The sequence below is a fragment of the Mytilus edulis genome, chromosome 1 (genome assembly GCF_963676685.1).
Source record: "Mytilus edulis chromosome 1, xbMytEdul2.2, whole genome shotgun sequence".
Classification (NCBI taxonomy): Eukaryota; Metazoa; Mollusca; class Bivalvia; order Mytilida; family Mytilidae; genus Mytilus; species Mytilus edulis.
Genome location: NC_092344.1, coordinates 11040152 through 11055260, shown reverse-complemented (window position 1 = coordinate 11055260; position 15109 = coordinate 11040152). Strand labels below are relative to the sequence as shown.

The 15109-nt window shown below is 35.7% G+C and overlaps 1 protein-coding gene across 1 annotated transcript; it reads left to right on the top strand.

Annotated features, from left to right (window-relative positions):
• Positions 1 to 2182: 2182 nt before the first annotated feature.
• LOC139523846 (thromboxane A2 receptor-like) lies at positions 2183 to 4860 on the top strand. Its single transcript, XM_071318187.1, has 2 exons — positions 2183 to 3179; positions 4368 to 4860. Exons 1-2 carry the CDS (start codon positions 2238 to 2240, stop codon positions 4707 to 4709), a joined length of 1284 nt encoding a protein of 427 aa, XP_071174288.1. The 5' UTR covers positions 2183 to 2237; the 3' UTR covers positions 4710 to 4860.
• Positions 4861 to 15109: the final 10249 nt, after the last annotated feature.

Below are 15109 nucleotides of genomic sequence, written 5' to 3'. Positions count from 1 at the left end.
GAAAAAGCAATATTTTTTTTCAGGAATCGTTAGTATTTTCTTGGAAACGTCATCTTTTTTCCCCTGAAAAGTAATGCCAATTTTCGGAAACGTAAAACGCCGCTGACTATCCATAGGACTGTTGGCTATCTTTTTGGGAAATTGTGAACTTTCGCCTTTTTTTTTATATATATAACTATTGTTTAAATCTATAATTATCTTATGTTGTTGTTGCATATTTTTATATGGATATATATTATACTAGTTACTTATTACACGTAGGAGGGGACTATCTAAGTTGTGATCATTTGTGTTTGGTCCTTTTTGTTATATGTAACAACAAATAAAATATGTTTAAATTAGTGTATGTTACTTACTTCACCGGTATTGATTTTAACAGAAAAAGCTAAAACAAATTCCCAAAAAGTCTACTTAAAAACAAAGTCCTACTTAAAATAATATATCAAATATTTACTTTTCTTTTCAAGTTATTTTTACCGAACAGACATGACCTTTTGATAAACACGCCATAGTTGTTTGATAAAACTAAAAAGTAAAAAGTTAAACCATACATTATCCATCCTTTTATACTTTTTAAAATACTGAGAGAAAAAATACAGTACATTTAAGTAGTTTGAAAAAAAATCCCGGTTGCAAAAGATGGACGAAAGATACCAGAGGGAGAGTCAAACTCATAGATAGAAAATAAACTGACAACACCATGGCTGAAAATAAAAAGACAAACAGACAAATAATAGTACAGAAAACACAACATAGAAAACTAAAGACTAAGCAACACGAACCCCACCAAAAACTTGGGGTTATCTCTGTAGCTGTTATAGACCAACATTGGTAAAACTTCGACATGGTCTTCAGATGAGAGCCATTCATTGATGACATCGACGTTCCTAGATTCACTAACATGCATGTATTTTAGTTGGAAAAATTGACTTTTTCAGATTTACCGATCACTTTCATGCATGTATTTTATTGGGATTATAGTGTGTCTTTCTATGTTGTGATGTTACTACACTATTGTTTCAGGTAAGGGTTAATTGATAGGGTTCATAAGTGTTTCGCGTTTCTATTTTTTTTATGTATATTAGACCGTTGTTTTTCCCGTTTGAATGATTTTGCACTAGTCATGTTGGGGTCCTTTAGCTTGCTGTTCGATGTGAGTCAAGGCCCCGTGTTGAAGACACGGTACTTTGACCTACAATGGTTTACTTTTACAAATTGTGACTTGGAAGAAGAGTTGAGACGTCTCGTTGGCACTCATACCACATCTTCGTATATCTATATGTATTTCAGTTCGAAAAATTGATTTTCCCTGATTAATTGAAAACTTACATGCATGTATTTTAGTTGTAGAAATTGATGTTCCCTTAATCATCGATCACTTACATACATGTATTTATTTCAGTGAAAATCCGAAATGAAATTTCCAGATATCTCAATATTTCCAGAAAGCTGAAAATCCAAACAAATAGCGTAATTGATTAACATACACCTGTAACTTTTTTCCAATCCCCCTTTATTATTCTTTTAAAACCAGACTCATTTAAGTAATGATTTTTTGCTGACCTTCTATGGTCTCTGTGAAGTGTTGTCTCATTAACAATCATTGGATGTCATTTATTGTTCCATGAAAAAAATACTTTGATATTATATTAGTATTCACAGGAAATCTGATTTTCGTTGCAATATTTTTGTAATCTATTTAATGTAAGATGTAAACCGCTCTGGGATTCTGGACATATCACTGATTCGCCAGCAAAAATAAGGCTACTCACTGATTATTTTTCTCCCCTGGATGAATTGTAGTTCATTCTTTTTTAAATATGAAAACTTGCGTAGGATCATTTCTAAAAGATATTTGTTATTTTCTTTTGATGCAACTTCGTAAATACCGTCGAATGAATTTGGCAGGATGGAAAAGAGCGGGTATGAGTGTGAACGACAGCGTATTTATAAGTCCCCTGACAGTGAAGATACAGAACCAACAAAACTAGAAGAGAAATATAATTGCATGAATTCAACAATTTATTGAATATATAAAAAAGAAGATGTGGTATTATTGCCAATTAGTTTTAAAATATTTATTCGTCATAAATATATCATCATAAAAAATAAATTATTAATGAGACAACAATCAACAAGAGACCAAATGACACAGAAATTAATAACTAAGTATGCATACTTAAAAAAAACCCAGGGAAAATAAAGTCACGTGAGTTTATAAAGGGAAGTTTAATGACATGCACATGTATAAAATAGTGGCTAGTTACCGAAAGGGAAGAGGAATTGAAGACATTCAGTGTTTTAGGACGAACGTCAGAGTTATGGAAATAACAAAAAATAACTTGACTACCGCAATTTTTTCTGACTTTCATTCCTTTTCGAATAATATGGACGGACTAACAAAAGCAGATAATATAACCTGGCCTACTGTGAACACTACTACAAACCAAAAAGCAACGGTTCCGATTACATCCGTGGTATCATTCACACTTGGAGTACTTGGCAACATTCTGGCAATTATAGTTCTTGTCCGTTTCAAGAAAAAGCACAAATGGGGCATATTTTCTAGATTTGTAATAGCATTAGCTTTGACCGATCTGTTCGGGATTATAACAACGTCACCAGTCGTTTTTGCAGTTTTTGCAAGAAAAGTTAACTTGTCAGAAAATGTATTGCTATGTCATTACATGGCAGTCATGATGATCTTTGCAGGATTAGCGACCGTGCTTTTGGTCAGTGCGATGGCTGTGGATAGGGCTTTAGCTATTCTTCTTCCATTGACATATTATGCGATTGGTACACGAACTTTTGCGAACAGTTTGATAATTGGAGTATGGGTTTTTTCTTTATTAATTGCTATTCTGCCCTTAATCGGTTTGGGTGAAAATGTAGCACACTATCCATATTCATGGTGCTTTTTCAATTACTTTGGCGACAAAACAGAAGATAAAATATCTGGATTCATTTATTCCTTCCTAGGGTTAGGGAGTATTTGTTTAACGATAGTGCTAAACCTGCGTGTGATTGCAAGGCTTATTTCCGAGAGTAAGAGTCATGTCAGACGAGAAAGTATATCAAACAGAACAAACAGGAGAGCAAGATCAAAGAAAGACATTTCTATTGCAATATTTCTCATCATGATAGTTATTGTGTTTACTGTCTGCTGGGCACCATTTATGGTAAGTAATGTTGTATTCATGATACATGTCAGGGGTAAAGTTTGATGGTGGAAATTTTTTAACGACCTTACTGGCTATACAGCCTTTGCACGGTTGACAAAAGATAATCTGCGGAACCGTAAATCCTATGGTCAATGTGATATTTGATAATTTGCGGAACGGGATCTATGAATTGAAATTATTGCAGTTTCGCAGCAAATAATTGTAAAAGCCATTATATAGCCAAAACATACACACCATGATCAGATCTTACCACAAGAAAATAAAAGTCAATTCAGGTGATCGGATGGGTAAAAGTTTGCTAGATATATAAGTGAGTTGTAGAAAACTACTTTGGTGGATTTGTTGTTTGTTTTTTGTCTCATTTGGGGTTTAACCGATGATTTTAAAGTGTCATATTGGTTCAGTATTTTAGTATTTAATTAACATCATTATCACAAGAAATAATATACAAATTGAGAAAGGAAATGGGGAATGTGTCAAATCGACAACAACCCGACCATAGAGCAGACAACAGCCGAAGGCCACCAATAGTTTACTTCAACATTTTTTTTTGGACAAAATAGTTGACATTTTTGTTTGGCGAACCTTACTATACTCAAGTACAAGCTTCCTAGAATTGTATTTTTAAGATATTATAATTAGTATATCACCATGCAAGGAAGTGCAGGAAGCTATTAAGTTCATATGTCCTGGTTGAAGATGGGGCACTTACAAGTGAAGAATCACGGTATATGATTTTTAGAAACAGGATATACATTTTGTCATCGGTAGCAAAGGTGAAAAGAAAATTTATATTTTGTTTAAAACACATCGGTTACTCCCTACTTAAATTTGAAGTAGGAAGGGTCACGAAAACTGTAACAACCTTATCAAAGGGGGTCTAAAATGAAATGACACGAGCACGTCAGAGCAAACAACACTTAATTTCAAATAGCTGTCAACAGAGACATATTCTTCTATAACTTTGAAACGAACCTTAAACAACGCCAGACAAAAAGTGACGAAAAGTCTCATAGTCTCCAAATGTATCATCCCTTGTGTAGAACTATATCATATTGAAAACAACAGGAATTATTTGAACATGATACAATGGTGTTTAACGGTTCTGCAGGTTCGATGATGAAGTCCCTACAACCAACATGAAATAACAAATAAATGAATAGCAAAAATCTGTTTTTATTTCAGATCAGGATAATCATCAACCAAAGCCATAGTTTTCCAAGAAATGAAAAAGCTGACATTTTATCACTTATTCTTGCCAGCTGGAATCAAGTTCTTGACCCATGGGTGTATCTTTTGTTCAGAGGAAACACGCTGACTCGTTTAATACATTACATTAAAAAATCCAGTATCATCTGTAAGACGTTTGGAAGATTTAATTGTTCCTCTAGAGAAGTTGGTAAACATGATGCAACAGCACTGCAGTTAGGTGCTATTCCTTTGACGTCGATGGTAACCGAATGTAAACAGAGACATGAATATAATGATTATAGTGAAAAGTGCCGCAGTGGCAGAACATCAATTTAAGTTTGTTTTACCAGATTCAACATTAACTAATACTATATACATACAGGGTCATGAATATGTCATTTAATATAGTGAAGTATAAAAATTATAGTAACTTACACTTATACATATTGACCTCGTATCTGTCCTTGAAATAAATCATGCTATTCGGGCCTTCTGTACCATTTACATTACCTTTTGAACATCGTTATAATTCTGATCCAGTTCAATTATCATTCAAATGGAGTCCTCCTTCCTCGGCTGTTTCGGCGCTATTCCACAGCAACCTCCAGATGTGCGCCGGCTCAGTTTAACAGTCTTATAATGGGTGACTTACATTTCTCCCGATATGTAACTGCTGCACTGTCACTGATTGGTGTTTTCATCTGAGCTAATAAAAAGTCTCTTCTTTCATAAGTCCATTATTTACACAAAATGTCATTTTTCACATATCTCTTATTGCCACTTTCCCAGACCTCACCTCTCTCCCTCCATATCCACTGTGATGACACTTCTGCTTGTCTACACACTTCGGAAATTAGCCTTATTCCTCTCTGCTCCTATCACTCATAAAGTCCATAGACTTTACCATACTGTATGTCCCGAAAAGTCCCTGCACCCTACTTCAATAGCAAAGCACCAAGTCCTCCAAACCCTCTGTTCCCAATCTTCTACAAGCTGTTGGTATTTTGTCATCTTCCATTCATGTGCCTTATCCATCCTTTCTTCCCAAGGGACTGTCAATGCCAGCAATATTGTGTGTCTAGTTCCCTGTGACCATAGTACCATATCTGGTCTTAGTGATGTTGCTGCTATTCCTGCAGGGAAGCTCATACGTTGCTGAATATATATGCAGTACATTGCCAGTATGTTGCTGTTGCAAGGATCCCAAGGCCTTCAGGTGTGCTGTTCTTGCTCTCTCCAGCCTTCACAAAGTGTTTTGCCTTTTTCTTCTTCCTCCTGATGATGTCCAAACTCGCTGCTATTGTTTTAAGTTCTATGTATACATACTTTATTTAAGTTCCACTTGACATGATGACAAATGTTGTAGAGATGCTGTTTTTTTATTTGCATAAGGTGCACATTGGATCTTCTATCAACCCCCAAGTATAGAAATTTGATAGACGTGGTAGTACATCATACACTGATCTCAATAGGAAGCTTAAACAATATCCGTTCAAACTCCAAATGTCATTCCAGGATGAGGCTCTGCTTTTAGCACCTTTCCAATTTAACTAACTACCTTGCTGCTTTATGCCTACCGCCTTGATGTTCCTGTTCTCTTCTTCTATCCTTCTGTACCAAATATCTCTTTCCCTTCTCATCTGCTGTATACCATCTTGGTTTAGTTGTCATACCAAAACTTTGTCTCCCTACTGCAGTGACACCGACAATGACACTGTGTCAAAGAATTGTCTCTGATTCTTTCACTGCTTCCTCTGCTTTCCACTTTCTTCCTGTCCGGATCCTCACTTTAGGTCCTCTAACCTAGGCATCTTTCATCATGACCAGTCGTGTTTTTGTTACTTTAAACTCGTCAGTCAACGCCTTGAGTGATAATTGCAGTTTAGTCCCAGTACTATGCAAGCCTACGCTGCTGAAACTTCTGGGTACGCCAAGCCAACGTCTGATGCACCGATCTTTCTTTCCAAAACCTCGATTTTGGACACTGGAAACTCGAGTACCAATAACGGCCATGTTTCCTTGGCAAGACCCCATGTTGATACAGACAAACTTTGTATCTTCCTGGCAGGCCACTCTTGCCTATCTTCGGCAGCCAATCTACTAACTGCGTGTGCATTTTGGTGTTTCCACTGTCTGCTAGTGTACTAGCGTCAAACTATCCCCCAATATTTCACGGGTTTATCACCAACTGTTTGTATCTTTTCCCTGCTAGTTGGAATGTTTCATCTCTCACTTTGGTACGCCAAGCCAACTTATTAGGTTTGAATTTCATTCTGGTCCAGCTAATCATTCCTTCCAACCGTTTATATTCCTACTTCTAGTCTCGGCCATGCTGTGGGGAATCTCCTGCTGTAAATCTCATCTCAATGTGATCAACGTATTCTTGCAACAATGTCCTGATGGTGGTACCTCTGCAATAACAAATCTAACAGTTTGTGAGGGATGGATACGTAGGTATTTGCAAGATCTAGCCAAAGTACGGCTAAGTCGCTTTTCTTCTCCTTTTGCTTCTCTTAAGATCTGTGTCAAAACACTAGTATGTTCAATACATCCGGATACCTCTGGCATGCCTTTGTCATGCCTCCTTTCTTAACTGATAATTCTATGTATTGGTTGCTTAGCAGGAACCTTGTTGCCCTAAAACAGCTATGTTCAATAGAGGGATGGTTCTAAACTGCTCAACTTTCCTAGAGTTCTCATCCTTAGGATTACAATATCTTTCCACTTTATACCATGCATCTATCGCCTTTCTTCTCCAAACTAAAAAGCTTCCACAATCGTCTGGTCAGCTTCGGACAGTTCTTGTATACCCGATGCTGAATCCCGTGTGCACCTGGTGCTGACGTTGCTCTTGCTTTATTCAGAACATCATGCACTTCTTTGAATTTCAGTTCTGACTCATCAAATTGTTTTTTCGGTTCCTCTGGAGGTACCAATTTATCACATTCTTCCAGTTTTTTCTCTTGCCTTTCATCACTATGAATCTTTCTGAGATGTTCTTGTACTTCTTCCTTTGAGTTTTCTAATTTACCAGATCTTCTTGCTCCAAATAATCTCTTCATATACTGTAAAGGGTGTACTGTGACTTGAACTCTTTTCTTTGCCTTTTTCTTTCGGTCTCTTCTATGTGTTTTTGCTCTTTTAAGTGTTTTCAATTTTCCAGGTTTTTTTTCTTTAACTGTTGTAGAGGAAACTTTTCTCCTCCATAGCATCTATATACCTCTTCTTTAACATTCAGAGGGGACCTCAGTTCCTTGATCTTCCCCTGTCTACGGTTACTATGACCTTGTGTTCTCTCTCTTTTCCAGAGGTATTCAACGCAATTATGTCCTTTCCTACGCTGTAAGTAGTGGGCGTCATTGCTCTTATCTTTCTATATAAATTTCCTGCTAGTGTTGATTCTAAGATGTTTTCGAGATCTTCATCGAAAGCTTTCCACATCGTTTTGCCTTCACTTGTTGTCCACTTGATGCTTTCCTTCCTTGACATTAATATTTATCTTCTGACTGTTGGTTCTATCACAGCTCTTCTCCTTATATAAGTTGTTTTATCTCTCTAAGCTGATCTATGTGTTCACTCCTCAACCTGGTTCACATGGAGGTTATCATCACTGTGTGTTGCTTCCTGGATGGTCTCCTCTCTCCGTCTGACCAGATCTCTCTGTGCGTTGATTGCCGGAATGGGTTGGCTCACATTTTATTATACATTGATGGATCTTCAAACCTCTAGCATTCTTGCAGACTTTCCCACAAAAAACATGTACATTCATGTCCGTGCTCGCTATTCTTTCCCGTTCTTTATTCGTATCATGAGTCTGTCCTATAGGCTGTTCATCCTTCCTCGCACTCGCACAGCCTCAAGTGTGTCTTAATATAACAATAACATCTTCATGCCTTATATATCATGTACTGTAGTACGCCGCTAGATTAAAACTGACGAGGAAAGGTAACACACGGCCACCGAAAGCTCTTTTTATGAGAGCCCAGGTGGTCGTGTGGTCTAGCGGGACGGCTGCAGTGCAGGCGATTTGGTGTCACGATATCACAGTAGCATGGATTCGAATCCCGGCGAGGGAAGAACCAAAAATTTGCGAAAGCAAATTTACAGATCTAACATTGTTGGGTTGATGTTTAGACGAGTTGTATATACATTATGTACTCAGCCATGTATCACCATCATTGATGGCGATCCGATGGACACATCTGTTGTAGAGTTGTCACTGACTCAGACGTACCTTTAGATATAATTATTTTCTGTGACTGTATATTACATTAATTTGTAGGATCCTTTACTATAGATAATTTAGCTGATCTGTAACAATAACATCTTCATGCCTTATATATCATGTACTGTAGTACGCCTCTAGATTAAAACTGACGAGGAAAGGTAACACACGGCCACCGAAAGCTCTTTTTATGAGAGCCCAGGTGGTCGTGTGGTCTAGCGGGACAGCTGCAGTGCAGGCGATTTGGTGTCACGATATCACAGTAGCATGGGTTCGAATCCCGGCGAGGTAAGAACCAAAATTTTGCGTAAGCAAATTTAAAGATCTAACATTGTTGGGTTGATGTTTAGACGAGTTGTATATACATTATGTACACAGCCATGTGATCCGATGGACACATCTGTTGTAGAGTTGTCACTGACTCAGACGTACTTATAAATATAATTATTTTCTGTGACTGTATATTACATTAACATGTATTAAAAGTGGCGAAGCTCTTATAAAATATTGAATTTGAATCTGAATCTAGAACCACTGTGTTTATGATAATGCTAGTGGAATGTCGTCCCCGAGTAAAAGTGTTGACATGAAGTATAATTGATAAATTATTTTTCTGTAAATTCACCATATGTAAAATGTTGAAATATTGGAAATTTACACTAAGGTTTTTCTTCCCAAGAATTCTTTGCCTAAGACGTATTTGCCACACATTTTGTTTTTTTTTGTTTTTATTGGAATATATAAACACCGTAAAACGGTGCGAATAAAACATCGGAGTCTGGTAACTTTGGTGAGTGAGTTGTAATATTCAAAAGCTACTCTATAAAGCGATATGATAGTAATGACTTAGCTATGCACCCAAAAACCAACTCAAACAAAAGTTTACATACATAGAAACAATGGAATCTGATGAACACAAACTATTCAAAATATTATATAGCCTATACAACGAACAGAGCTCAATATCAGAGATGTGGGAGTTCATAAAATTGAAAGTCACAAGAATGTCGAAGACTAAAATTTACCTTCTAAAATGTCTTCAACAGGATTCCTTCAATCATTGACCTTTGATTAATGGTACATTAAAACGGATCACACGAAGGAAAAAAACAGTTTTTCAAAACACACAAAAACAAAACAACAAATACATCAAGAGAAACAAAACTAGCAAAAAAAAAAATAAAAAATCCCACAAAAAGAATACAATAAAAATTATTCTACATACACCAAAGATCCATGACATCATAAGCCCAGAGCAGATATCTAATGCTAACAAGTTCTATAGCTTCAAAATGAATAAAAGATGCGATATGGAGGAGTTGCGCTACTAAGAAACACATACAGGCTCACATATTCGGATTATAAAATGAAGGCAAATATACTTAGTTTCCTCAGCATTTAACAGCAAAAAGGAGAGACTACCGCATAGAAATGAAATCAGATACATACCAATATATGGGAAAAAAACACTACATCGTAACATGGGAAAATGGAATACTCAAACTGCTGTCAAATCTTAACATACATAAAGCATTAGGACCAGATGAAAATCTCTACAAAATTATTGAAATAAAAAACTCCTGAAATACATACTTGCACCAATTTTCAAAACTCCGTCGACCAAGGTTCATTTATGCCATCTGATTGGAAAAATGCTGATGTTTCTTGTTTTTATAAGTGACCTCCCAGAGTATGTGTCATCATCAAACGTTAGACTTTTCGTAGACGAGTGCATTCTAGAGAACTTCCGAATAATTTTAAATCTCGGTCTTTTTCTGAAATTAATTCTATCAAAAAATCTATTTTTTAACCCTAAAATTGAGAATGGAAATGGGGAATGTGTCAAAGAGACAACTACACGACCAGAACAGACAACAGCAGAAGGTCACCAACAGTTCTTCAATGCAGCGAGAAATTCCCGCACGCGGAGGCGTCCTTCAGCTGGCCCCTGTATACAACCATTCCATATGTCAAATTAGAATTTTAAAAATACTTTGAATGGAAAAATTTTCTATATCTCGCAGTCCTGTGTGACGTTTACATTCTGACGTCAAACACGCTTCTCTACACTATAGAGTTGATGTGAACCTTGCCATTCAGTCATAGGACTTACAATATTTCAAAAACATATATAAGTAAGCAATAAATGTGGTTGTTAAATTTGATAGATGCTTTTTGAGCTTCTTTGTTAGATATTTAAAATTGAGAAACGAAATTTGTTTGTTTTTGAGATTGTGACACAGTGATGACTGCTGTGCCCCTATTTTGTCAATTTTACCTATTATAAGATAGTTAGAGCTAAAAAAAAAAAACCAGGTTCAATCCACCATTTTCTACATTTCAAAATGCCTGTACCAAGTTAGGAATATGACAATTGTCCATTCGTTTGATGTGTTTTATTATTTGATTTTGCCATTTGATTAGGGAATTTCAGTTTTGAATTTTCCTCAGAGTTCAGTTTAACGTAGGTAAACTACAACATCCATGGCTAGAGTGGGGTGCTCATTTTCGCCGGGGACACAATTTCGCCGTTTAAGGATTTTGAGGTGTAAAAACTTCAAAGGATGGCTGAAATGGAAGAAATGTACCCATAAATTATATTTTTATAACAAATATAATATTTTTTTAAACTGAGACAAAATTGCGGCTCCTACCGAAAATGACCGAAAAACGGACAACGATTTTCGGACAATTTCCTGATTAAAAAACACGATTTCAAAGAAGTATTTCTAAGTAAATATTTGACTGAATGCCCTAATTTTGAATTCTTTATACCTTTGAAATGTCTGCTATTCATCTATAATGCAATAAATTTGATAAAAATTGTTAAAAGCTGCGGTTATTTGGTTTGAAATAGATATGTAAAAACGGCGAATATGTGTCCCCCATTGACAAAACATCCGGAAATTTCAAACACCCTTTAATCTAACTTTTCAGATGATTTTCTTAAAACAAACCGTTTTTCAAGCTTAAGTATATTTTGCATTTGAAGTAATCTTCGAAAGATGTGGCGAAAATGAGCACCCCACTCTATATCATAGAGGAGGTTGTCTCGGCGAAATATCTTTGTGTTTTTATAAACAAAACATTAAATTAGAAGCTACACAACGCTGTTGTGCACCATTTGTAATAAATGATTGTAGAAAAAACTAACAATGCTACAGACACTAAATTGGAAGATAAGGAGAGCTCAATGTGAAGTAATCATGTTTATATAGTACACTAACTGATTGCCTTATCATCTACAAATTGACAATCAGTAAGAGAACACAAAACACGATTTCTCAGTCCTTATGCCAGGACTAAAGTATATCGATGCTTCTTTTTCCAAGACACCATCATATTCTTTAAATCACTGTCAAAACAACTAGCATGACTAGTAAGCTGAACAATCATTGAATCATTTAAAAGGGTGTGCTAGTGGTACATCTTCGATAGATGTTCAAACTGGTTTTGACGTTATTTGGAAGAAGCACTGTTTCACTATAATTCCCACATTTGTTGTTCTCAAATCGAACATGAACATACAACAGTAGGATAATACTCCCTTGTGAGGCCTGTACTATAAATGAATAATAATAAGAAAACATCTAACACTGTATCTGTCCAACCAGGAGAACCACAGAGAAGCGTACTAATGGTTTATCATGTTCCTACTTTTTATCAACGACCTACTTGTCTATGTACAGTCATTAACAGTTCATTTATTTGCAGGTGGCTGTGTTCTGTAAAGACGGATAACAAAATGACACAAGAAGACAATAACATCTTGTTAAGATTGGAATATGATTGTCAAATTGAATTTCAACCCAGCCAACTTCTACGCGTAACCAAAATGCGTAAACTGCACCCCAAAAGTTATAATATCCAGGAACATCATTTAGAATTGATTGGTTGATTCAGCAGTGTAACAATTTCTAAAACCAATTATTCGAACACTCATAGAAAGCATATATCTAAAAATACAAAAATTTAACTATAGCCTTAATCCAAAGAAACCTGCATCACAGTCAACAACTAACAAAAGTTGTTTACTTCACAACTCTAGTTAGAGCATTGCTTGATTATGCATTCTTAGTTTTGAACCCTTTAACCAACCTAAATATAGAAACTAGAGTGTGCAAAGAAGATCAGCCCGGTTTTTAATGAACCACTACAAAGTAACCAAAAGTGTAACATCAATGCTAAAAATTCTTAAGTACCAAGCTGTAGCCGAGAGTAGTCGGATTTAAGGCTACGATGGTCAGAATAAAACACAAGAGCTGCATACTAGTACTACATTAGTATGTAGAGGAGACACAACATGATTTTTGTGCCATAACATCAACATACAAACATTCCTTATTCCAAGAGAGTTAATGATATGGAACCTATGAAACATGCACCAATTCTATGGTGGATAGTTCCTCACTAGCGGTTTCAAGTAGGGGTATTATTACTTACATAGTGTGCTAGTGACCTAATACGGTATATATGGGTCAGTAAATTCCATATGGGGTGAGAGCTATACTCGAATCCCCATATGGAATTTACTGACCCGATATATATATATATATATATATATATATATATATATAGATTCTACCACTGCATCGAGTGTAATACGATATTTATCCACTCTAACAGTTAAATTTTCAAATTTAAAACGCGAGGCTTGCCCGAGCGTTTTAAATATTTAAAATTTAACTGTCGAAAGTGGATAAATATCGTATTACACGAGATTTGGTGGTGGAATCTGTTTCTCTAATGATTTTCTAACAGTATGCAGGCAAACTTATTCCTTCTTTTCGAATGATCTGCAACAGATGTGTTCTTTCTATGTGACATCATCAGGCATGGTCGCCTTTTTTCATGCCGTCACAATAGGAAATTAAGAGGAAAGCAAGAAAATTAGACATCATAATCGGATTTTAACCAATGAAGTACTGAGATCAATCATTGATTATCTATTTGTTTTATATACGATCATGGGTGCAGAAAGAGATAAATTGACGAAGAATTAGAGAAACCGTATTACGTCACTAGCACACTATGTAACGAATTTATCTTACCGATTATCTTAACGTGTGAAATTTAAACTAGTGACCAAAATTAGCAAGTCTTCAATACTGTTAGCATTAAGAAACTACTTCCATTGGTCCTAAAAAACAGATGCCAACAATAACAACTTGTAAGGTTTAACTGTGTTTTATGAATTTATTTCCATCTTAATCATCAATTTCTTTGTCTGTTGAAACCTTTAAGATTTTTTCCGTTTTGTTTTTATAAAGGGACGTAACATCACTAATAAAGGTGTATGAAATAAGCCCCGCCTCACTTCTTACCTAATATGGAATATAAAGGGACGTAACACCACTACTAACCGTGTATGAAATAAGCCCCACCTCCCTACTAACCTAATATGAAATATACACGGTCTCCACGTGGACGCTATTAACCAATCAATCATATTCCTGGAAATGTATACGAGATAAGATAAAGAACTTTAATATCCTTTAATAACACCATTAAACTGTTTTTAACTTGCATCTGTAAATATTTTCGTGCACCTTTGTTGCAACACTCAGCATATGCAATAGAGCGATAATACTCAAACAGAGGACTGCAGTGTATTGGAAGAGGCAGATGAACAATGAGAAACAAATAGGCTGCAAAATCTTATTTTTGAAGATTTCAAATGTGCTATAAAGATTGATTTCATTTTGATATGTGAAAGATTAAAATTGCAACGCATTTAGTGAGAAACACATCTAGACAATATTTTGAATCATCTTCCTTTCTCAATAACTGCAGTTAAAGCTATTCTGAAAAACAAAATGATGTGGTGGCGGTTGAAGGGTGGTTTGTAACCCCCTTTTATATTTGACCACTTATGCTTTTATATGAGGACATATGGTTGGAACCCCCTGTTTATATGAATTACATGTTGAACACCACCTTTCTCAAGGTACAGATCTCTGTCAGTATAGCCTAAAAATTTACCTATCATGCCAGTGACAATCTAGATTTATTTGCAGTATATACAATCATTGGCCAAAAAACTAGAGATACTCTGATCAAATCTAAGTAAATGATGCCACAATGAAAAAGGGTGTCTCCATTAATTATCTGGAAGCAAACTTTGAACTTTGGTGGATAGTTGTCTCATCGGAAAACCTACCACATCTCCTTTTATTTAAGTTTGGTGGATAGTTGTCTCATCGGAAAACCTACCACATCTCCTTTTATTTAAGTTTGGTGGATAGTTGTCTCATTGGAAAACCTACCACATCTCCTTTTATTTAAGTTTGGTGGATAGTTGTCTCATCGGAAAACCTACCACATCTCCTTTTATTTAAGTTTGGTGGATAGTTGTCTCATTAGAAAACCTACCACATCTCCTTTTATTGAAGTTTTAAAAAAAATCAAACAATCAATCACCAAAACACTTCGACTTATAAGTGAAAACAATGCAAATTAAAACTTTCCATGTGATAAAGGGTACAAACCATTTACTAAATATTTCACCAAG

What these genes read in the sequence shown, in the direction of transcription:
- LOC139523846 (XM_071318187.1), top strand. Translation starts at nt 2,238, where the DNA reads ATGCACATGTATAAAATAGTGGCTAGTTACCGAAAGGGAAGAGGAATT. An exon ending in TCTGCTGGGCACCATTTATG is followed by an intron (nt 3,180 to 4,367) that starts GTAAGTAATGTT and finishes TTTTTATTTCAG; the next exon opens with ATCAGGATAATCATCAACCA.